Below are 26,196 nucleotides of genomic sequence, written 5' to 3'. Positions count from 1 at the left end.
ATATTGACTTAATCTCTTGGCCATTCACATCACCCACTAAATCGTAATCATGTTCTCTCATGGGATAAATAACCATCTCTGGGGTATGCGCTACCTCCTGAAGATCTGCACAAACACCTTCTAAATTATTTAGGTAATCAGGCCATGAATCAGCTTCCGGAACAGCCTGGGTATTAACATTTCTCCTTCCACTATCATTCTTTATATAGCCCCAAAACTTTTTAAAATCTTTATTTCTAAAATCATCAGCAATATCCAGTTTCTTCTTATTCTCGTAATCTTTTTTTTCTTTTTATTAAACTTTTATATTCTCTTCTTTTATCTTTATATTTAGCCAATTTTAGACTTTGATCTTCCGCGCTATCAAATTCATTCAAACGATTTAATAAATATGTTGCTTCTTCTTTCGTTAACTTGCAATCCAAGTCAAAATATCCCTCATTCTTTTTTAATTTTTTAAGTCAGGCCACATGATTCTGCACAACTGCCCATTATTTCATTTAACATCATAATTACACTATGTGCATCTTTTTCATTGTCTTCTAACGCTTTCAACTTATTTTTTACATGCGAGTCCAAGAGCTCCCTTCTAAATGCCTCAATATCTTTATCTGCAGCCCTTTTGTAGGGCTGCATCTAAAACCAAAAGTTCAAGTTCCAGCAGTAGTGGATCAGGCTTTGTTACAAGTGAAGATGCAACGAAGAAAAAGTTCAGATTTGTGTTAAACAAAAGTTGAGGACGAAAAAGTTCAGATATTTGAAGACTTTGAGAACTTATGAAGGATTTCTCAGGAAGAAGATAGGTTTAGATCCAGAAAAGAAACCAAAAGACAAGGATGATAAGAAAAAACGCGGAAGATCTAGCTCTGTGTCTAGCAGCAGGTCTGACTCTGAATAGTCATTGGTTGTAAAGTATGATTATATATATATATATTATATATATATATATATATCTATATATATAAAAATAAGTTGTCTGTCTGTGGATGTGTGGATGGATGTGTGGATGGATGTGTCAGGTGACGTCACCTGAAAAAACTGGATTAGGTGACGTCAAAACTGAAAAAACTAAAAAAAGGCAAAAACTACAAAAAAAACTAAAAACTAATAAAAAAAATAAAAAAGCTAAAAAACTAAAAAAACTATAAAGGTAAAAACCAATAAAAAACTAAAAAAAAAACTGAAAAAACTAAAAAAAGGCAAAAACTACAAAAAAAAACTAAAAACTAATAAAAAAAGTAAAAAAGCTAAAAAACTAAAAAAACTAAAAAAACTAAAAAAAGGTAAAAAACTAAAAAAAATAAAAAATAAAAAAAAACTAAAAAAAAGGAAAAAACTGAAAAATAAGCTAAAATAAAGGTAAAAACCAATAAAAAACTAAAAAAAAAAAGGAAAAAACTAATAAATGACGACACTCAAAGAGAAAGCGACCAGGACAAAAAACTAAAAAAAAAGGCAAAAACTACAAAAAAACTAAAAACTAATAAAAAAAATAAAAAAGCTAAAAAACTAAAAAAACTAAAAAAAGGTAAAAAACTAAAAAAACTAAAAACTAAAAAAAAACTAAAAAAGGTAAAAACTAAAAGAACTAAAAAAGAAAAAAATAAATGACGACACTCAAAGAGAAAGCGACCAGGACAAAAGGAATGTTCGATTAGCAATCAACAAAGCACCGGGACACAGGGAGTATAAATGACGACCAGGACACAAGTAAAAAAAAAAATTAACAAAACTAAAAAGAAGGTAAAAACTACAAAAAAACTAAAAAGAAAAAAAAACTAAAAACTAATAAAAAAACTAAAAAATCTAAAAATCTAAATAAACTAAAAAAGAAAAAAAAGGAAAAAAATAAAGGAGAAAAACAAAACTAAAAAACGAATGTATATACAGACCGGTACACCGGGATACAAATGACGACCGGGACACAGGGAATATAAATAACGACCGGGACACAGGGACACAACTACAACGGGGACACCGGGGGAAACAGGGGGATATAAATGACGACCGGGACAAAAAAACTAAAAAGAAATAAAAACTAAAAACTAATAAAAAAAACTAAAAAATCTAAAAATCTAAATAAGCTAAAAAAGAAAAAAAAAGGAAAAAAATAAAGGAGAAAAACAAAACTAAAAAACGAATGTATATACAGACCGGGACACCGGGATACAAATGATGACCGGGACCCGGGACACAGGGAATATAAATGACGACCGGGACACAGGGACACAACTACAACGGGGGAAACAGGGGGATAACCTGACAATCTATTTATATGCAAAGACAATGGGACAGCAAAGAATGTTGTATATTCGCAAGTTTTACGTAGTTAAAACCATATATATATATATATATCTATATTCACAGGTGGGACATAGGGACACAACTACAATGGCGCGTAACTATTATGGCGAGTAACGACTTACGCGCGCGGGGGGGCTTGGGGGGGGCGCGAAGCGCCCCCACCAACTAGGTGTTGGGGTGGCGCGAAGCGCCACCCCAACAGCTAGTATATATATATATATATATATATATATATATATATATATATATATATATATATATATATATATATATATATATATATATATATATATATATATATATATATATATATATATATATATATATATATATATATATATATATATATATATATATATATATATAAAGACAAAGGCGATAAGAAAAACTCGGAAGATCTAGCTCTGTGTTGCTGTATAGCTATATGTTTAATGCAAGGTTTGATAATGACAGATTAGGATAGATTAGGTTTGGTCAGGTGAGATTAGGTTAGCTTAGGTTTTTAATCCACTAATGATATTTAGAACCACATTTAACCTACCATAAACTAACATAATATAATGTAACCGAATTTCAACTTTTACCATCATAGCTTGCATAAGACTGAAAAAGATGACTCGCAAAGCTAATTTGATTTAAGCAGAGAAGAAGGAATTTTGAACATTCCTGGTAACATATATACAAAATATTAGTTTTGTATCCAGGCAGGATCAATACAAGTCACTATTGTAAAGGGGTGCGGTTATTCAGGTTAAAAGTTAAGATCACCATCTAGTGTTACTAGAATTACTTTGGAGCTGAAAAAAAAATATGAAGTAAAATCATAATCACACAGTATGATTTTAACCAATATTTTAGCCCTTTTCTATAGCCAAAAATAAGAGGGAAAGGGATCATATTTAAGGGTCAACTTAATCTTGAGTAAAACGACTATTATATTCAGAAAGAGCATACAAAAGGCATCAATTGGTATGTTCGCCTGATTTGCAGCTCAGTAATGAAAGCGTCTCTAAATTTACCATGAGACCCCCCCCCTTCCTGTGTAGGTATGATGCTTTGATTTTACAATGAACATGAAAAAAAATGCCTTTTTCATTGTAGGAAGATTTTCTTTCTCCAACTGAAATCCCTTGTATTTTCTGACTTTTAAAAATTAAACAGAATAGCAGTAGAAAACAAAATTTAACCTCATAATCCAGCTGTCAAAATACCCTTTTTCTATCGATGTTCAAAATTCAAGCGAAGAAAATCTTATGAACACGATATTTTTACTAAAAAATAAGGAAAAGTTTATATTTCAATGGGATCTGTCTGGTTTTTGATCGGTAGTAACTAGTCAAACAGTTCGTGGTAACAAACTGTAGTAAGGAGCGACTCGGCTCAATAGTAACCGAAACTCTAAAAAATGGAATTTTGATACCAATAATTACATCAAAAGAATCGTATTTTAATTCTGATTTTAAATATATACGTTTCATCAAGATCAGTAATACCCAAAGTCATGAGCCTGAGAAAATTTGCATCATTTTAGAAAATAGGGGGAAACACCTTCTAAAAGTAATACAATCTTAACGAAAATCACACCATCAGATTCAGCGTATCAGAGAACCTTATATTAGAAGTTTCAAGCTCCTGTCTACAAAAATGTGGAATTTCGTATTTTTTGCCAGAAGACAGATCACGGATGCGTGTTTATTTGTTTTGTTTTTTTGTTTTTTTTCCTAGGGGTGATAGTGTCGACTGAGTGGTCCTAGAATGTCACAAGAGGGCTCATTCTAACGGAAATTAAAAGTTTTAATGCCCTTTTTAAGTGGCCAAAAAAATTGGAGGCCACCTAGGTCCCCTCCCACGCTCATTTTTTCCCAAAAGTCACAGGATCAAAATTCTGAGATAGCCATTTTATTCACCATAGTCGAAAAACCTAAGAACTATGTCTTTGGGGACGACTTACTCCCCCGCAGTCCCCGTGGTAGGGGCTGCAATTGATTGCAATTAATTAATATGCAAATTTTGTTTTAATTATTTATGTGCGGAGAGCCAAGATCAAAACATGTATTAATTCAAAAACGTCCAGAAATTAAATTAAAAAAAGTTTTTTTAAATGAAAGTGAGGAGCAACATTAAAACTTAAAACGAACAGAAATTAATCCGTATATGAAAGGGGATTTTCCTCCTCAATGCCCCGCTCTTTATGCTAATTGTTTTTACTGTTTTATAAAGTAGAGTTAAGAGAAAGAGTCAAACTTTAGCGTGAAGAGCGAGGCGTTGAGGTTACCCTTTTGTTAAAAAACAAAACAGCTGACTTATCCACATAGCCGCAGACCTAATAGCCGCATAGCTTTTTTGTAAGCGGTCAAAATTTATTTTCCAAAGACGTCAGTAATCGAGACAAATTTAACAGGTCATCCGCAAAACCTAAAAGTGATACATCACTAATGTGACCGCAAAACCTAAAATGTTTAAAAAAATATAACTTCGACGACATGACCTCCTGTGCATCATTGACACTGTTATTATATCAAATCGGAATACTTGTAGCCCCTTGCCAAATTTCGTTATGTAACAGAGACATCCTCGCTTAGATCTCCCTCTTGCTAACGAAAACGATTCTTATACATATTGTATATATACATATTGTATTATACATATTGTATGTATAAGATTCTTATACATATTGCGCTGTGATAGCACGATAGAAGAATCCATATCTCGCTTACGCATTTCAACTAATATTTGAGCCTAAATTCCAGAATCAAAGGCTCTTCTAACATCGTACTGGTCCAAAATCAAATTTTCCTGCGAATGAGGAGCCTCAAGTAATGTATTAGCAAGAATGTGAAGTACATGAGTGCACCCAAGCCATTATAGAAACGAAACTGATGCGGAAGCATTTTACACTTATCATAAATCTCACCAAACAGTACGATTTCAAATAACTGACAAAACGATCACCTGTGGGGAAAGAAAAAAAACAACAAATAAACACGCATCCATGATCTGTCTTCTGGCAAAAAAAAATACAAAATTCCACATTTTTGTAAATAGGAGCTTGAAACTTTTACAGTAGGGTTCTCTGATACGCTGAATCTCATGGTGTGATTTTCTCTAAGATTCCATGACTTTTAAGGGGTGTTTCCCCCTATTTTGTAAAATAAGGCAAATTTTGTTAGGTTCGTCACTTTTGATGGGTAAAACTGAAATTGATGAAACTTATATATTTAGCATCAGCGTAAAAATACGATTCTTTTGATGTAACTATTGGTATCAAAATTCCATTTTTTAGAGTTTCTGTTACTATCGAGCCGGGTCACTCCTTACTACAGTTCGCTACCACGAACTGTTTGAAAGAGCTTTGGAAGAATGAAATATTGCTATTCTTTTGTAATTATAGTATTTTCTTCAGAAGAACTACTTTCCTATACTGTTACCCTGTCTTCTAAACAATATTCTAAGCCTTAGAAAATTGGGAGGGACTATGTAGTCCCTCCCAAATGTAAAAAATGTAGAATGTAAATGTAGAAAATGTAAATGTAGAATGAGAATGTAAATGTAGAATGTAAAAAATATAGAATGTAAATGTAGAATGTAAAAAATGTAGAACGAAAATGTAAATGTAGAAAATTTAGGAGCTTGAAAACTGCTTCTTGAAGCAGAGTTTGGTCTCTGAATCCAATCCTGAAAGTTTCATTATCATAACTCCTTTTCTTAATATAGAAAAAAACGCTTAGGAGCTGTATGAGGAGCAAAGGGCTAACTGGTGATCTATGTGGTAAGGATCACCCCTACCAAATCATTTATATGCTCCTTCTTGAAATTAAAGGCGATGTATCAGCTTTTATTTTCTGTTAGAAGGTTATTTCTAATAACACACACATTAGGAATCAATTTTCTACTTTTTTTTATTACTTCTCACCATCTTTTTATAAAAATGTGCATCTTGTTTGAGGGATCATTTGATTCAATTTCTAACAAAAAGTCTTTTCATGGCAATCGTTTTCCCCTTCACCACAGTCTTCTTTACAATTAACAACAAAGAGATAAAAAACTCAATAAAAAAAAAAAACTCAAACGAGACTGCAGCCAATAGAGAGAAAAGAGATGAAAGACTAAAATAACGCGGGTATTTCGCCTGTAGCTAAACTAAGCGTCCTCAGCATAAGATAAAAAGAAAAAAAATCCACTTAACTAAAAACAAAATCTAAGAGCTCATATGGCACTTGTGACGAGACTGGAAGAGCCAAGAGCTCATAGGGTATGAGCTCTAGCAAAATTCTAAGAATCAATAGATTGATTTAAAAAGAAAATCAGAGGCTTAATGCCAGTCGGGATTTAAAATAAAAGCTCTGAGTCACGAGGTCCTTCTAAATATAAAAATTCATTAAGATCCGACCCACTCGTAAGTTATAAATACCTCATTTTTTCTAATTTTTCCCCTCCCTTCAGCCCCTCATATGGTCGAATCGGGGAAAACGACTTCATCAAGTCCATTTGCGCAGCTCCCTGACACGCCTACACATTTTCATCGTCCTAGCACGTCCAGAAGCACCAAACTCGCTAAAGTACTGAACCCCACCCCCTAACTCCCCCAAAGAGAGTGAATCCAGTACGGTTATGTCAATCACGTATCTACGACATTTACTTATTCTACCCACCAAGTTTCATCCCAATTTCTCCACTCTAAGCGTTTTCAACGATTTCCGGTTTCCCCCTCCAACTCCCCTCAATGACAACAGGTCTGGTCGGGATTTGAAATAAGAGCTCTGAGACATGAGTTCCTTCTAAATTTTCATTAAGATCCGGTCACCCGTTCTTAAGTTAAACATACCTCAATGTTTCTAATGTTTCCAAATTAATACCCCCCAGCTCCTCCAAAGAGGATGGATAAGTTACAATTATGTCAATCACGTATCTATAACTTGTGCTTATGCTTCCGATCAAGTTTCATCCCGATCTCTCCACTCTAAGCGTTTTCCAAGATTTCCAGTTACCAATATTTCTGTTTCCCCCCTCCAACCCCCTATGTCCCAGATTGAATTCGAACTGAAAATTGAGCATCTGAGACGTAAGATCCTTCTATATATTAAGTTTCATTAAGATCCGATCACCCATTCGTAAGATAAAGATACCTCAATTGTCAAGTTTTCCAAGAATTTCGGTTTCTCCCTCCAATTCCTTCCCAATGTCACCAGATCTAATCGGGATTTAAAATAAGAGCTCTAAACCACAAGATCCTTCTAAATATCAAATTTGATTAAGATCTGATCACCCGTTCGTAAGTTACAAATACCTCATTTTTATAATTTTTCGGTATTACTCCCCCCCCTAAACCCCACAAAAGAGAGTGGATCCGGTTATGTCAGTCACGTATCCTTGACTTGTGCTTATTCTTCCCACCAAGTGTCATCCTGATCTCTTCGCTTTAAGCGTTTTCCAAGATTCCCCCCCCCCCCCAATGACACTGGATCCGGTCAGGATTTAAAATAAGAGATCTGAGTTACGAGGTCCTTCTAAATATGAAATTTCATTAAGATCCGATCACTCCTTCGTAAGTTAAAAATGCCTCATTTTTTCTAATTTTTCAGAATTAACCCTCCCCGCCCCCAACTCCCCCAAAGAGAGTGGATCTGTTCCAGGTATGTCAATCACGTATCTAGAACTTGTGCTTTTTTTTCCCACCAAGTTTCATCCCGATCCCTCCACTCTAAGCGTTTTTCAAGATTTTAGGTTCCCCCAAGTGTCAACGGATCCGGTCGGGATTTAAAATAAGAGCTCTGAGACACGATTGTCGCTACTGATCCACGTAGGGAAAAAAAGCTATTCGAGTTACTTCAATGAGAACATCAAAGCAACATATAGGTGAAATATCCGCGTTATTTTAGTCTTTCATCTCTTTTCTCTCTACTGGCTGCAGTCTCGTTTGAGCTTTTTTTTATGTTGAGTTTTATCTCTCTTTATTGTCATGTCTTGCCAGTTCGGCTGAAGAACTTACATTCTCTACAATTGCCTCAGCATTTCTCAAACTTAGAAGTTTTTCACAGCAATGACAGTTTGTGGCCTTCTTCATTGCTTCTACAGCTCTCTTACATTCTTCATTCCACCACATTTTTGCCTATTGTTTCAAAGAGACAAAGGTGATTTGGTCTGACACCTGTGGAATTGCTGATCTTGCTGCAAATATAAGAATAATAATAATAATAAATTTATTTATTTATGCCCTCTTTACATACAAAAGATGTACACAGAGGAGTATGAAAAGAAAACTGAAAAATAAAAATTACACTTCGAATGAAAATCAGTAGATCATGGCTTTTACAAGGTGAATGGTGTGAGGTCTTTGAATATGAAAATAATATTTGAATATTAAAATATGAAGTATCGTATAAAGTTATAATTAGCAAGATTCCCTTTTTATTAAGTAAAAAATAGAGTCTAGGTAAAAATTAAAACTGAAAATGAACCCCCCTCAGCCTCTCGCTGTTTACATTTAAGCTCTACTTGTTTCTTTATAGTTCAGGAATGACTTTTGAAAGAAAATTGGAAACAAAGAATTGGAAAAACCAAGAACTAGAGCAACTATTGACAATTGAAAATAGTAGAAGTAATATAGTAGTAGGAAATACTATTTTAATCTTAAAATAGTGAAGACAAACTTGATTACCCGAAAAATATTTGCATTAAATATTTCTTCCAACTCATTTGGTACGAGAATGTTTCTTTTCGTTTATTTATTTTAATTGAAAATTATTCTTTTTCAAAATATATTCTAAAACTATCATATCAGCAAAATTATGTATCTATGATCAATTTTTGTCTTAAAAAAAACAAAAAAAACAAGAGACATTTCTCTTTCAACGGCTTAGCCAACGATTAATTCAGGGTGGGGGGCGGTGGTAGTTCTACGCTTTAAAACTGGTATTAGGATTTTTTAAGAATTGATAAAGTTCTATATTAATATCTATTCTAGGGCCGGAGAAGTCGATTTTCAGAGCGAGGCAAGTAACCTTATGAGTGCTTTAGGAATTGGTGATGACAATCTAGACATTAAAGATGCTCATTTGGTAAGTTTTGTCCATGAGTCTGATGGTCAAATGAATTTTTCACTAAGAGGGATGGAATTTTACCACGTTATTGTATGTGTTACCCAAATGCCAAACTCATTTTCAGACAAGAAAAAGTTGGCAGTTATCAAAGAAGGACTGATGAACAAAGAATACAGCCAGACATTTAATTGCATACATCTGATTCAAGATAAAATCGAAGAAGGTTGGAAAACATATATTACACTTGACCTTGTGGAAGCAATAAGTAGGGCAGTAGTTGGTGCTACCATTGTCTACATGGAGGGAGATTCTTTCCTCAGTAAAATAGCAGAAGAGTTTAAAAGTGTCTCTCCAGAAATTAGTCAGAATGATACTTGCAACAAAGCATACAAAGTGGAACAATTTATTAGAAAATCCAATTCGAAGTCAGCTCTGCGCGCTTTACGTTATCAACGGAGAATGCGGTCAAAGGACTATGCCGGAATAAGATCATACAGATTTTTTAGCTTGGTAATACGGGACCCAGAGATCGAATCACGCTGCAGGGACCATAGTAGTCAAGAAGCGTCGTTAATTCTTCCTTCAGATTTTTCCTTCAACTTGCCCTGTTTGATTTGATTATTTGATTATTTTATTTGATTATTATTTTGATATTTGATTATTATTTGATATTTGATTATTATTTGATATTTGATTATTATTTTTGATTATTATATTATTTGATTATTTATCTGTTTGATTTGATGTTGAATAGTACTTGTTATATAGCGGAACTGAGAGCACCGTAACTTGATGCTTTGTTGACATTTGAGGTTCTCGAGAAAATATATTTCAATGGTTGGTGTAAACAATATTTTGTTGGTGTCACTTAAAACTACCTTGGGGCTATTAGATAACGAAAACGCTTCGTTTTAAGGAATAACAAATTCAAGCTGAGCTTAGTGAGTAGCTGAGCAAACTTATAATTGAATTCCAACTAACAGCTGCACAGTAGTATTCTCAAGGTGTCAACTTTTTAATTCTAAAAAATGACTTTTTCAGACCTTTTATGCATATTTTCAGCATCTATTAGCAGTTGACACTGAATAATAGCTTTGATGAGAAATACAAAAGTTAAGTCCAATACAAAAGACAAGACAAAACAAAAGCCAAAACACTGAACAAACTTTTCAGGTATATGGAAAAGGCGAAATCATAATGAATTCCAAAAATAAAACACAGGAGGCTTACCTGATCTCCAGATCTGGGAACAAAGATCATAGTAGAATCACCAGTAAAGAAGTACTCCTGTATTGTAGCTGCACCAGCAAAGCAAATGACCGAAAAGTCTTTGGGTCCTGAATATAGTTTCATTTCCTTTTCAGCCTCAGCTAAACCAGAACATTTTTTTACTCCCAAATTCAATTACTTATGCCTTTACACATTTGAATTTGTATTTATTGGCTCTAAGTGATACTTATTCTAAAAACAGTAAAAAAAAAGAAAGATGTTTTTAATGAAAGGTAAAGACCCAAATTAAAGCTTAGGATGGTCGTCCTATAATTTTTTAATTTTAATGCAAACACGATTCAAATTCAGTTAATAAACAATTTCGAAGGTCATCAAAAACAAAAATACTGAATCAAAAAATCAAAAGTGGGTATACCAAATACGGCTATACGTTAAGATTCTTTCCTCAGTAAAATAGCAGAAGAGTTTAAAAGTGTCTCTCCAGAAATTAGTCAGAATGATACTTGCAACAAAGCATACAAAGTGGAACAATTTATTAGAGAATTCAATTCGAAGTCAGCTCTGCGCGCTTTACGTTATCAACGGAGAATGCGGTCAATGCGGTCAACGGCCGGAATATTTTTGCGGTCAACGGACTATGCCGGAATATTATTATACAGATTTTTCCAGTCCTGTGGTGGCGCAGTGGATTTGACCTTAGCTTGGTAATACGGGACCCAGAGATCGAATCACGCTGCAGGAATGAAGGTAAATGATCTTAATCCTACTGACCATTTTATTTGCTTTTAAAAGGATTTAATCATCATTATAATGAGGCTTTATTATGAGTTAGTGTTAGTTTTTTACTTGTTCATTCATTTTGACTAAGGTATAAGTTTGGTTGTACCATTTGCAAAGATTGATGCAGTTTTTAAGAGGGGAAGGTAGAAAAGAGTACGATTCTCGGGGCCTTAGCCGTCAAGAAAACTCATTCTGGGATTTCTCCAATGTAGTATACGATTCATTATAGCTGGTTCGAGTCAGCTCTGCGCGTTTTAAGCCGGAATATAATTTTTAGGCGTTTTGCCGGAATAATATGCCGGAATATTTTTGTTGTGACAGATTTATTGTTGTGACAGATATTCTGCTGAGAATATCCCGAAGTTGATTAAAACCGCTTGTTGAAATTCAAGATTTCAGTGCATTGCAACAGCTTAATAGTTTTTGTTTGTTTGGTACGTTTTTCACTCAAGATGACAACATCATACCAGCGGAGGTAGAGTCCATCGGTTCTACCAATAGAGGTGGAGGCAAAGATGACCTTACAATAAGCTAGAATGATCAAACCTTAGAACAAGCCTTTTCAAGTAAAAGACTGTGCCCCACTAAGGACTCTTTTTCACCTCTTAGTCCCACAAATATGTTTTATGCATTTCAAAATTTAAGTGAAGATTATTTTTCCTACATACCCTGGTACTCTTGCTCAAGCTTCCTATTCTAATTAAACGGTCCCGAATTTCTGGTCGTTGCGAGTTTTAATGTTGCTTCTTACTTTCAGCTAAAAAACGTTTCTTTAAATTTAATTTCTGTTCTTTTTTCAAATAATGCAGGTAAATCTTGCTCAATCTCCATGAAATATACACCCCCCCCCTCTCTCTCTCTCATGGGAAACTCCTCGGTGAAAATTTCTTTCAACGTAAAGTACACCACCCTCCATCAAATTCCCCTCAGACAGTTCCATCCTCGCTGACAATCTCCCCCCTTACCGTAAAATATCTTTTGCCTACGATCCAGCCTGAAAAATTATACTTAGCTTATTTTCATTTGAAAAAAAGATTTTAATCTCTAATCGGTTTCCCGATCACTCTGGAAATACCCCCTTTCGTGGAAATTTTTTCCCGGAAATCAAAACTTGCGAAAGATAGTTCCCGGATAGTTGGAACACCTCCAGATGCAAAATTGAGCTGGCAAAGAGAATGTAAGGCAATTAAAAAGAATTTCGAATAAAAATTCTGTCAAAACCTCCCAGTGTAGAATTTTCTTTGGAAATCCACCCCCCCCCTTCCTGGAAATTTCCCTCCCCAGGAAAGATTTTCCGAATGGAAATTCATCCCAATCACAAATCCCCCTCCAATAAATGTCTTTTTTCTTCCCAATAACAAACACTATACGTAAACAATGGGCAAAAATCATAGCTTACAGGTCTCTCCCCACGGACTGTGGGGGGTCATTTTGCCCCTAAAAACGGTTATTTGATCTTTAAATATATTAAGAAAAATGGTCATCTCAAAATTTTGTTATTTAACTTTGGAAAATAAATGGGCGTGGGATGGGCAGTTGCCTTCCAATCTTTATTCACTTAAAACGGGCACTAGAACTTCTAATTCTCGTTCGAATACGGCATTTCCTGATCTTCTAGGACCATTGTTTCAATAAGATTACCCCTGAAAAAATAAAAACGAAATAAACACGCATCTGTGATCTGTCTTCTGGCAAAAATAGTAAAATTCCACACTTTTGTGCATACGAACCTGAAAGTTAGTAGGGTACTCAGGTAGTGAATCTGATGGTGAGATTTCGTCAAGTTTCGTTCAACTTTAGGGAGTGTTTCAGCCCTATTTCAAAAATCAGGCACTTTTTCTCAGGCTCTTAACATTTGATGGGTAAGACTTAACTTGATGAATCATGTATATTTGGAAGCAGCATAATAAGCTGATTCTTATGATGTGTCTATTGCTATCAAAATTCCGTTTTTTAAAGTTTGGTTACTATTGAGCCGAGTCACTCCTTACTTAGAGACCGTTACCACGAGCTGTTTGAAAATCTATTCAGGTCATAGTTAAAGGTTATTTAAAAATGGCACTAAGCGATATAATTAACCAGTATTCTTCCTAAGAGCTACTCAATTCATATTCATAAAACAGTATAGAAAAACTCAATTTTTTCTACTACACCTTAAAATCTTCCTTTTAAGTTTGTTGGCGTTATAAAATGCATTTGCGAATCTGTTCAAAGGGGTTGTTCAGTTTGGTTAATTGCTTAAGTTTTTTTTTTTTTTATAGGGACCAAGCTTTTTAATCCGGGACGAAGTGCCTTCCTTTTTTCGTGCAATTCTAAGTTAACACAAGCTGAATCATGTACCGTCATCATATCTATAGACATATCATATCAAAACGTCTTTTCAAATAGGATTTTGTCATGAGTCTTAATACTGACATTGCTACCTGACTGGATTCACTATACTATCCTTAAGGAGAAAACTAAAAATAGGTCCAATTCGAATGGATCACAAAGAATCATTCTACAGCTGAAGGCATAGTTAAGAGCTTGTAACCAAAATTTTCATAGTATAAGAACTACGGAGTCACTCTAAAAAATATCACTATAGCTGAAGGTTAAGGTTAAATCGTTTCCCCTAGTCGTTTATTTTCATATTCATCAAAACAATGGAATCACATAGAATCACTCTATAGCTGAAGGCACGGTTAAGAGTTGATCGTTTCCCTTATCTGGTTTATTTTTTTAATTCATAAGAAAGATAGAACCACTCTATATAGAATCACTCTAAAGCTAAGGTATGGTCTCTATAACTAGAATCACTATATAGCTGAAAGTATGTTTAGGAGTTGGTCATTTCACTTAACTGGTTTATTCTTAAATTCACAAGAAAAAGAGCATTACTCTATAACAAGAATCACTATATAGTTGAGGGTATGGTTAAGGGTTGGTCTTTCCCTTAGCCGGTTTTCTTTTAAATTCGCAAGAATTAGGGAATCACACACTAAACAGAATCACTAAATAGCTGAAGGCGTGGTTAAGAGTTTGTCGTATCCCTTAGCCAGTTTATTTTTGGATTCACAAATATTAGAGAATCACCCTATAACTAGAATCACTAAAGCTGAAGGTTAACAATTGGTCGTTTCACATGGTCGGTTAATTTTAAATTCATAAAAATCATGGAATCACTATATGGGATCACTCTATAGCTGAAGCTTTGGTTCAGAATTGGTCTTTTTCCTCAATTGGTTTATTTGTAACTTGATAACCATTATTAAATTTTACATACAAAGGGAGGGATCCTCAAAGATTATGAATAGAGACACAAAGGTAAAAAAAAGAGAAACAATAGAAACAAGACAAAAAGGTAAAAAAAGGAGAAATAAGAGAAAAAAGGGCAAGCTATATCACAGCAGCTTCAGCCTTTTGGGCATCGGGTTTTTCCATCCCTTCAACAGCTTTCCAAAGCCCGTAACTCTTTCCTATATGAGACTGCCAGAGACGAAGAGTGCCATCTTCACTGCCACTAGCATAAATCTCTCCATCGGGTGAATACCTGACACAATGAACCGGGCCAAAATGCCCTTTGTAGGACTCTGAAAGAAAAAGCAACAAATTATTATACTTTCATACTTTAAACAAAACTGGAGCGAAGTCTCCCACTCCCTCTATATAAAAACAACATAGATTTAAAAAATCCAAGAACCACAAACATGCATCGTTCGCCAGCAGAATCAAAGAAATTGAAAACAAACTTCATTTTAGTTATGCTTCGTATATTAGATGGCGTTCCTCGTATCAAACTAGATGAAGTCATTAAAATGGACCAGGATCAGTAGCGGTCTAGGCCTCACAATCCGAGGGGGAGGGGGTATATCACAGGAGTGTAAAATTTAAAATAAAAAGAATTTATTGTCAGAACCTGAGGAGGGCAGCTATTCTCCTCAACCCATGCCAAGAATTGCCGCTGTCCAGGGTCGTCGAGATTTCAGCAAACAATTGTATACCACTCTATGCTGGGCCATGAGCTACAAAGGTAAGTTTTTAATTAAGTCTAAAAGCTATTGCATGTTGTCACGCAGGAGACCTCACAGAATAGGTTCTAAGATATTGACTAGAAAAAAATTAATAAAAAATATATGTTATTATTATAGTCCTTTTGTGCCAGGTTAAGTAAGTGTTAAAATCTTTTAAGCCTAGATAATTAAGCGTACAAAAAAAGCTTGCATATGTCCAAATATCTTGCTATAGGAACGATACTGCGAGAATGCAGGAACTGTTGAGTGAGTGGGGGAGCCAAAAAGAAAAGAAGAAATGTAGACAACTCTAGATAAGATTTGAATAAAGGACCACCAGCCCCTTCCCCACAAGACACGTTATGTATATACTTCTCTAGTCTTATGGTCCTCCCCCCCCCCTGGAAGTATGAGCATATAGATGCTGCATCTCTTTTGAGGCATTACTAATCAGAATTTGTTTTAGAATTTTTTTTTTTTAACCAACTGAATACTAACCGCGAAAATTAATCAAGATCACGATTTTTACTTCCTAAATCAAGAAACACTGAAAGTGTATTTCCCTAAATGTTTTTCAATTCGACCGAAATTAGAATTCAAAGATTTTAAAGCGTGTTGCATAGAAAACTGTGGCAAATATTCTATTGCTGAAATCCAAAATCGCAAAAAAAAGCGCATAATTCACAAATATTTTTTTCTTTCTTTCTATCATATGATGCAACCCCGAAAGAATCAAAACAGAATATTCAATAACCACTAAATCTTAAGACCATAGAATAAGAATGTACAATTAATGAGCTACTCAGTTGGTTTTAAGTTGAGTAGCGCACTGACTATATACTCCAATTCCGTTTCTGGGCCAGATTCACAGTTAATTCGTATTAAATTAGAAGAGGATACGAATTAAGTTGCAAATCCCTCCTGGAAGCAATGCAAGAAATCAAAACAATGTATTAAATTAAATCTTAAGACCACAGAATGAGAATGTACAATCAATGAGCTACTAAGCTGGTTTTGAGTTGAGTAGCACACTGACTATATATCTCAATTTTGTTTCTGTTCCAGATTCACAGTTAATTCGTATTAATTAGAAGCTCATACGAATTAAGTTACGAATTCCACCTGGAAGGCACCATCAATACTTACGAATATTTACATAATATTTAAGAATACTTAATACTTAGAGTACTTGAGAAGAAAATCAACAGATGGTCTTTGAGAATAAAGTTGCGTCAGTTCATTTTCTAGTAATGCACTGCAATAGGTTTAAACTTTTTTATGGTCTTCCAGGAGAAAGTTTCCTCGATTTACTTCTCCGGAATTCCTTCAGGTTCTTGCAAACTGTTTCTTTCAATTCTGTCAACGTTCTCGGGAATGTTGTGTACATTGGTACCATTTTATTTTCCCTTTCGATTTCAGGTTCTTTCCTATTTAAAGACTTTTATAGTTAAAATTTTTCCCTTTTTCAGCGGCAAGGAGGCCTTGTACTGTTTAAGTGAGATATTTGTTTGATTTTGTTACGATAGGCAGATTTAACAATAGATCTTTCATTTTCTGAGAGTGAAGAAGTATTTTCCCTCGACATCCTCCGTTCCCCGTGGCGACCTGACGACCTCAAAATAAAATAAGGTAACATTTTCCCCAAACTGTTTTGGGAGGAAAAATGAGGGAATACACATAAATAAGGATATAAAGGAGAATGAAATGAATATTAATAGCTTTTGAATAAAGAAAAGCTATTGAATTGAACTGCCAATTTTTCTTAAGAATAGACTTTTGAAAACTAACTTTTGACTAAAAATTGCGAGATGGTAGATTTAGCTCGGTGCAAAGAATTAAATTAATTAGAACAAGTTGAAAGAAAGAACTAAAATAATAAAAGAACTAAAGAGTACTTAAAGAATAAACTAGATATTGCTATTTATCATTATTAAAGATAAAAATAAATATCCTTAGAAGAACTAACTATTATTCTTGATGAATACTCCTCTTTTGATCCCCCTCTTCCCAGTTTGACAGATTTGCAGGCACCTAGTTTTTGAAAACCTCATTCTCAAAAGTTACTTTTCTTGTGCTTAATGCTTTAGTATCAATTCAGACTTCAAGGTGTCAACATCTAAATTGGATATTGCACGGATATTATTAACTCAGAAAGTTTTATGTGAAGAAGAAAAACAAAATTTCACAATAGGGATTACAGAGACGTATAATCCCTACATATACTTATTGACCTACATATTAAAGATATCGCACGGACATTATTAATTCAGTAGATTTTTTATGTTAAGATTTATAACATGTTGCAATAAGAATTATAGTGACTTGGATCATGATTTTCGTTTGAAAAGCGAGAGCTAGATGCATGGTAATTAAGCAGTGACAGGCTTTATTTTTGTGTTTTAATTTTTTTTAAAGCGGTATATAGCGAAAGGTAATGATTCAATAATTCAAATAGCTAAAAAATTTGTTGGACAAGATGCAATTAAGTATGCGATTGAGACGTGCACAAATGCTTTTTAAGTGGACATTTTCGAAAAGCGAAGAGGTTCGCATCCTGGTATGTTTTTCCTGTCAGATTCGTATGAATTAATTAGCGACTTATTGCAACACGATGAGCCTCCACCACTTTTTTTCATCGTAGACCCTTCAGATGCACCATAATTTCCAAGCGATACGCCTACAATTGTGGCTTCGCGCTTAAACGAGTGTATCCGTATGCTAAATTTCTTAGTGGAAAAGCAAGAAACTTGCTCACAAGTTCCACTCTCAACTGTCTGGCTATCAGCGTCACCGCATCAGCCGTTCCTGTCGTGCTAACAAATATTTCTGCAAATATTAGCGTGCATAACCCGAAGAACCAGCGCGAATTTGTGCAGAAAGTTGCCTGCACAGATAAAGTAAAGCACGTAGTTAGTCGAAAAGTGGACTGGTCATTCATTTGATCGATTAAGAGTCGGCCACTGTAGCAGCTACAGCCACCACCCCCCATTAAAAGTTCGTGCCAGAGTTATTAAAACAGAACATACCAATATTATCAAGACTGATCCCGGTTACGATGTCTCTCAGATTCCAGGGCTTGATAGCACCGTTGTAAGTGCGAAAAGGTACGGAAGCTCTGAATAGTGCCACTGAGCTTTCAAACTTGAGTACCACTGAAGTACCACTGAGCTTAAAACCACTGAGCTTAAAACTAAAGTAAGCTTGATATCGCAATCAAGTATGGCATCAAGATTGAAAATCGCCTATTCCGAATGACTGCCGATTAAGAAGCCTAAGAAGTTTCGGCATTCGGGCATTTCGCAAGGGACTGTAAGAACCCTGTTAAATGTAATTCATGTGGAGGTGATTACACTAACAAGGACCAAACATGTTCAGCTCATATCGTTGAGTCGCTAATTATTGAGGGATAGGCCGTAGGAATAGCTTGGTGTGTCCGTAGCTTAAGAAGTACCTCCCCGTTCAAAGGCCCCAGGAAGATTTAATTCATCTGCCCGTGTTTAATCTTCAAGTGATGATGATTTCTAACTCACTCGTGCCGTTATTTTATCAAAATATTAATGGTTCTCTTGAAAAGCTTGGAATTCTCGAAAGGTTTTTTAGTAGTTACGAAATTGTGTGCATCAGTGAACACCTTCAAAGTGCTTATAATGTCTCACAGCTAGAGCTCTCGCGTGACCGCATGCTCTTTTTTCGGCCCGCCAAACTGACATCTGGTCGTCCTTCTGGCGGCCTAGCAATTGCAGTGAATAAGAAGTTTTTTTGCTCTCTTTTTGAATCTTCCGATGTATATATTTCAGTTCATCTTGGTTCTCTTGTTTTGATGTGTGTGCATATGCCAACGAACAACCGAAAGGAGTCCTCTTATCATAAATTCACAACAGCTTGTGCTTCGCTTTCTAAATCCGTTCATAGGGTTCGATCATTAATTAAGTCAATATTTACTTGTGGTGATTTTAGATCGGATCTAAAAAAATGTTTACGATCTTGATCTCTCAATGTTTAGGATATTTTTAGGATTTTGAAATCACTACAGTATGGTTCTCAGATAGGCCAAATTAAACTTAATGAGATTCAACTATTTAGAATCAGCCTAAAAAACCTATTTTGATGCATCGATTGTTATCAAAGTTCTATTATTTAGAGTTTCGGTTGGAAATTCTATTTTCCAATTAAACAGGCTTCCTTTGTCGCTTTTCTATTTTTGTTGTATATTGCGACTTCTTGTATTTAATGTATATTTTCGTGTGTTTTTTTTTTTCTTTTTTTTTAAATAGAAACCAGTACTGAAAAAATATGGTTCTTTCGTCTCGTTTTTATTTTTATTTTCGTCCCAGTAACTATTCTGCTCGTCTGCAAAACACTGAAAACTTTTTTTTTTCAAGTTTTGAGTTCTATGTTTTATTTCTTTTTGTTTCTATTTATCATTTTTTTAATTGTCTCTTTTATTCTTACTGATTTTTGAGACGCCTATAATAACGAAAATGTCCGAACGATGCGATGGCTAATACCATCACCTATTTTAGATATTGCTAGTATTTCCTTTACACAACCAATTAAGAAAAAAGTTTTTTGATTGTGTTTGTCATTCTTCTTTACATTTACCTAAGGTTTAACCTTAATTCTCTGTGATTTTTTTTAATTTATAGGATCAAATATACTCTCTTTTCTTGATAAATTTATTTAAGAAAACTTTTTCCACAAAACAAGTTTTTCAAAGAAAAGTGAAGAGCTCCATAAAGCCAAGAACTAGCAAAAATAAAGTCAAATAATCTTTCGAGCGTAAAACTATCACAAGTTGCTATCAATGAATAAGTGAAACTCAAAACGAACTTGAAATTACAATAAATGGCTGAGTCAAACTCAAAACGAGCAAAAATTAACATGATTAGGGCTGGTAACCCCCATACCTTCTCAAGACCAGAACACAATTTGCTCTTTACTAAAAAAAACAAAAACAAATGATTTTGAATTGTCAGCTTAATTGACATACACATATATTTATTTCTTAAACTTCTGATAATTTTATAGGATCTTGATCTCTCAGTGTTTAGGACATTTTTCGGATCTTGAAATCACTACAGTTTGGTTCTCAGATAAGCCAAATTAAACTTAATGAGATTCAACTATTTAGAATCAGCCTAAAAAACCTATTTTGATGCATCGATTGTTATCAAAGTTCTATTATTTAGAGTTTCGGTTGGAAATTCTCTTTTCCAATTAAACAGACTCTTTTCTATTTTTGTTACATATTGCGCCTTCTTGTATTTAATGTATATTTTCGTTTTTTTTTTTTTTTTATAAAATAGAAACCTTTACTGAAAAAATATGGTTCTTTCGTTTCGTTCCTATTTTATTTTTGTCCCAATGACTATTCTGCTCGTCTGCGAAACTCTCTGAAAACTATTTTTTTCCAAGTTTTGAGCTCTATGTTTTATTTCTTTTTGTTTCTATTTATCATTTTTTTATTTGTCTCTTTTATTCTTACTGATTTTTGAGACGCCTATACTAACGAACAACATCTTTAGTTCCGTTAGTATCCGCCGATAGCAGTTCATATTTGTTCGGATTTTGTGCAAATCACGGATATTGGCGAATAACTCACTTTTGGTATTTGATTTAGCTATTTGATTTAATTCTTGTCATTTTTTTTTTTTTATTGAATTTCATTTATCTTTAATTTTTTGCGATTTTTTTCTTTGATTTTGTCGTACTTTCCGCATTCATTTTTCCGTTTTGCTTTTTCTTTTATTATACTATTTTGTTCACGCTGAAGAAGAGAGGTGGTTGTTCTCTAGAAATATTTGCTTTCCTTGTTTTCGTCAATATATTCGTTTGGCCTTTAAAACCCCCATTTTTGATCGTTTTCTTTCTTCATTTTTTTAACTGTCTCTTTTATTCTTACTGATTTTTGACTCGCCTTATACCCACTATTCATGCTTCAGTCGTAGCATTAACTGGCTATTTTTTTTTAGCTTAAGACAATTTTAATATACAAAATAATATCAAAATGAAACCCATTTTTGATCGTTTTCTTTCTTTATGTTTTTTACTGTCTCTTTTATTTTTACTGATTTTTGACTCATCTTATGCGCACTATCCATGCTTCAGTCGTAGCATTTTTTTTTTACATATTTATATTTTTTATATTATATTTATATTTTATATTTTTTTTTCTATTATTTTTTTAGCTTTAGACACTTTTAATAAACAAAATTCTATCAAAATGAACTTAGAGGACATAATCGAATATCTTACCCAGCTCTGTGCAGTTGGCAAAGTCATATTTATAGATCTTGAAATCTTCTCCGCCACAGACAAAATAGGTGTTATCAGGCTCCAATGACGCCGAGTGAATGCGAGTTGTAAATGTAACTTCTTTTACCTTTTCGAATCTAAAAATTAAAATTAAAATAACAGAGGCTAGATACCTGACTGGAATTGGATTTTCGAGCGAGTAGGATGGCATTTTTGCAAGAGAATGCCGATTCGAAAAAAAAACATAGAAAGCAGGGTAGTATTGTGAAACAAAAACAACAAAATATAACATAAAGAAGAGAAAAAACATTATTTTTCTTTGGGGCGGGAGTCTAGACTTATTCTCACAGCGAAGTCGCTTATCTAAGAATTTAGCAATTAACGAAGGGCATTTGACTCTATTTTAGTGTTGGTCGATAATTTGATTAAACGATATATCGATATTTTTTTTCTTTCGACATTCGATAATCGATGCATCGGTTTCGATGTTTCTGATCAATTTTCTTGTTATGATTAACTCTTGGCTTTGCCCAAGCTAAATGAAATATTGGCTACGTATCCGTTAGCCAGTACACACTCTAGGATTTGGATCTATAAAATCAGACAATAAGTGGTTTATTGCTGCTTGTATACGGAGACAATTAGCTTCGCCTCAGTGAAAACTACATTGTAGCTATATTTTAATATATATTTAGTTGATATTTCGGTTAGGGTCATATATTACATGCAGCCCTGCTATACTTACCCCTCCCCCCTAATGTGCAAATATACAGCCCAAATTGTATATATCCTATCCATCTCCCAAGCATCTCAGTTGTTTTAACCCCATACCTGTAGGTCTAAATTCTCGAGTGTGTACTGGTTAACAGATAAGTACCAAAAATTAAAAAAAAGTGTATTTTTGTACAAGTTTTTTTTTCAAACTTTGAATAATATAAAATCAAAAAATAAAAACAAACTTCTATTGCATAAAAGGATATCATAGAAATCTAGATTTGAAATCACATGGGCTCAGGATAAAGAAAGAAAACCTACAGGCTACTTTTGGCTTTTCAAACTCAGTACAATGTCAATGTTTTCCCCCGAGATTTAGTTCTACCTTCCAGTGATTAAATGAAAAAAAAGACGGATTTTTTAAACTAAAAGTAAGGTTCACCATTAAAACTTTCCTGTGTTTCAGGAGTTGTTTTTAAAGAATTGGGACAAAAAGTCAAAATTTAGCGTATAGAGTAAAGTATTGAGGAAGGGGTATCTCCCCTCATATACGGTATGATTTTTTGTTTTGTTTTAAGTTTCAACATTTCTCCCTAGTTTTAGCCATAAAAAAAAATATTTTTTACTTAATTTTTTATCGTTGTCAAGGAATGCTAGGAGCTTGTTTTTCATTTAATTTCGAATCTCTTTTCAAATCATGCCAGAAAAACCCCTCGATGGGACATTTTCCCTTGGATTTCCATCCTCCGAATGGAAAGTTTCTCCCACGGAAAATTCTTCCTTGAAGAATTTCTCCCGCGGAAAATTTCCCCATGGAGAATATCTCCGGTGGAAAATTCCGCCATGAAGAACTTATCCCACTGAAAACTTCCCTATGGAGATTTTCTGTTCATATTTAGTGTTCATTTTGTTCATTGCATTTTGTGTATTGTAGTTAGCTGTGTCTTTTACTTAGTTTTCTAGTCTGTTACTAACCGTTCCGTGTCAAAAAAGCTGACATGTTTTCCTTCAGCTACAGTAACATGTTTCTCATCTACACTAACTTCAATATCTTCCACCATGGCTGTAAACTCCCGCTTCGTCACTGCCTAAAAGGACAGAAATAACGTCAAATGAGACGATTTTGTATAAAATCACACAATTTCATATAAAATTAGTCTTATCCTAAGAAGCAACATTGTTTATGGAGAAAGCAAAATATTACTGCCCATCTTGTAGACTATAGTATCTGCAAAAGAATCTACAACTATAGTCTACATAGACTGCAAAGAATCTACAACTATAGCGTACATAGATTGCAAAGAATCTACAACTATAGTCTACATAGACTGCAAAGAATCTACAACTATAGTCTACATAGACTGCAAATAAATGCAAAGAATCGGATTCACTAGCTTTTGATAAGCCACAAATCTAGTTTAATGTCATTCAGACATTTTAAGAATCCTCAGAATTCTTCCCAGAACCCTGAACCTGACAAATCAGGAAACATCGAACATATTTTGAAGTGAATTCTTTATTTACTCCAAGTAAAGCAATTCGAAATCATTTTCTGCCAGATCAGATGGGAGAAAATACAAACATAATATTGTAAGTTTAAATACTAGTGTCATCAGAGCCAGAACATAAGGGTTAGAGTATCAAAACATTAGACATTTTTTTGGCATTTAGCCAAACGTGTCTTTTGTTTTTCAATTTTATCAGCGGGTCCCAGGGCACAATAACTGGTAAGACAGGTGTGGGTCAACATCTTTCGCTTATAATATGGGGCAAATTAGCTGCATATTGTTGAGGATGTTATAAATTACGCCTATATTTCTCGCTTATTAATTATATACTCAAAAATTGAGCCTGAACGAACATGGGTTATTTCTTAAAAGGTTATATTTTGTCAAAAGGGCTTTTAAATGGTTGAGGTAGGTGAGCAAACATTTTTGGAAACCAACAGCTTAAATTATGTACTATGGCAATTGAAAGCACTTACATTTATACCATGGAAAGAAAGCCTTTTTAACAAAAAGCACCATAGGCATGGTAGGCTGTTAACAGTAATGCCTTCTAATTACATACAACTTATTATCTTATATATATGAGTTTATGATTCCATTGAATGGATTAACTATCCATGCAAGTAAATTTGAAATGATACAGGCCTACAACAAATCCTTGAACCACTACCAAAACTGATGAAGCTAAGCTGTCTAAGGAAGTCCCACCAGCTGACCAATACCTAAGCAGTCAATCAAAAATCGTTCAGGCAAAGAATAAGAGAAGGAGTGGAAACAAAGCTAAAAAAAAATACAGCAAGCATAAACTCTAGAGCAGCACAGGTTTAGCTAAACTTGAAGCTTTTGAATTAAGATACTTGCTTTCAGACGGAACCTGACAAAGAACTTTCCTACCCAACACGAGCAAATCTCGTATTTACTTCCAACAGCCATTTCAATCTGTCGGCTGCAGGTCTTCAGACGACCTTGCCTCCTATTTCGACCCTATCCCATCTATCCCTGCTTATCCCTATATCTACCTATCCAATCTCAACCTTGCCTCCAGAAGCCTCCTCATGGTTCTAAGCCCTCTTTGAATTTTTACTAAGGATTCTTCTTCTGTTTTCTCGGCCGTCGTCTCTGTGAGGATGCTAACTCGCAGATGAGGGCGTTTCTACATATCGTATCTTTGGAGCGACGCAAGTTGTGTTCAGGGACCTTGATGCGGCGTCTTTTGATAAAAAGAGATATCTATATATGTTTGCCACAATAGCTTCTTACTTCACTATTAGGAATTCCAGACCACCTCATGATTCGAAGGGTATAACGAAGGCATCGTGATCGAACGTTTCCAAGGCTTTCGCCATTTAATCCCATTACAGAAAACAAGAAAAGGCAAGTCTACATACAGTATAACGCAATAAACACAATATAACGAAGGATCAGTGATCAAACGTCTCCAAGGCTTTCGCCACTTAATACCATTATAGAACACAAGAAAACACAAGTCTCTACACAATATACAGCAATACGCACGATAAACACAATATAACGAAGGCATCAGTGATCAAACGACTCTAAGGCTCTCGCCATTTAATCCCATTATAGAAAACAAGAAAACGAAAGTCTATACGCAATACAACGCAATAACAAAGGCATCTGTGATCAGACGTCTCCGAGGCTTTCGCGATAGAACACAAGAAAACAAAAGTCTATGCGCAATATATCGCAATACGCACGATAAACACAATATAACGAAGGCATCTCTAAGACTCTCGCCATTTAATCCCATTATAGAAAACAAGAAAACGAAAGTTCAGACACAATACAACGCAATAAATACAATATAACGAAGGCATCGGTGATCAAACGTCTTCGAGAAAAATCTTCAAATAAACTTACCATGTCACACCTCCTATCATGAACTCTGATAGTAGAATCATCGCTGCAGCTAAGAACTAACTGGGAATGTTTCAAAAAGCAAACCCTCTTGACGGTTCCAGTGTGGCTTTCAATTGTACAAACAGCTGAAAGAAATGAAATTTATAAAATAAATAAAATTAAATAAGAAATTCAATAGATAACAAACAATTTAACAGAGTAAAAATGAATCCTAAAAAAAGGCACTTGAAGGTCCTTTGTTGTTTCTGATTACCTTTTAGTGCCTTAATAAAATTCCCTTGTTCTGTAATTTCCCTAAAACTATGCAATCCTTTTTTTTCAGTGCTTACCATTTCCGAAAGGACATCCCCTATTTAAATCTCCTATACATTCTGTCTTCGTATGTTCGGGCTTTCTAGCCCTTTTCTGTAATAAATACATCCAATTGAAACATAAAGAATATTTACAAAACAAAAACTGCATGAACAATCAAACAAGGTGTTTCCCCAGGAA

At 34.4% G+C, this 26,196-nt stretch overlaps 2 protein-coding genes across 3 annotated transcripts in view; one reads left to right on the top strand and one right to left on the bottom strand.

Moving 5' to 3' along the window:
• Window positions 1–10,074, top strand: part of LOC136040131 (uncharacterized) — a 54,363-nt gene extending 44,289 nt beyond the window's left edge. The window contains exon 4 of the mRNA XM_065724242.1: window positions 9,269–10,074. Within this exon, the coding sequence (XP_065580314.1) occupies window positions 9,269–9,962 (694 nt within the window). The 3' untranslated portion in view covers window positions 9,963–10,074. The remainder of the gene's footprint in view (window positions 1–9,268) is intronic.
• A 3,885-nt stretch (window positions 10,075–13,959) lies between these two features.
• The window catches only part of LOC136040132 (serine-threonine kinase receptor-associated protein-like), a 56,440-nt gene continuing 44,203 nt past the window's right edge, over window positions 13,960–26,196 (bottom strand). For both annotated transcript variants that reach the window (XM_065724244.1, XM_065724243.1), the window contains exons 5-8: window positions 25,705–25,829; window positions 23,291–23,403; window positions 21,602–21,738; window positions 13,960–14,926 (exon numbers count right to left, since the gene is read on the bottom strand). In XM_065724244.1, the coding sequence (XP_065580316.1) occupies window positions 14,733–14,926; window positions 21,602–21,738; window positions 23,291–23,403; window positions 25,705–25,829 (569 nt within the window). In that variant the 3' untranslated portion in view covers window positions 13,960–14,732. The remainder of the gene's footprint in view (window positions 14,927–21,601; window positions 21,739–23,290; window positions 23,404–25,704; window positions 25,830–26,196) is intronic.

Source organism: Artemia franciscana, chromosome 20, assembly GCF_032884065.1.
Source record: "Artemia franciscana chromosome 20, ASM3288406v1, whole genome shotgun sequence".
NCBI lineage: Eukaryota > Metazoa > Arthropoda > Branchiopoda > Anostraca > Artemiidae > Artemia > Artemia franciscana.
Note: the sequence above shows the minus strand (reverse complement) of the source record. Positions and strands in the feature narration are given on the sequence as shown.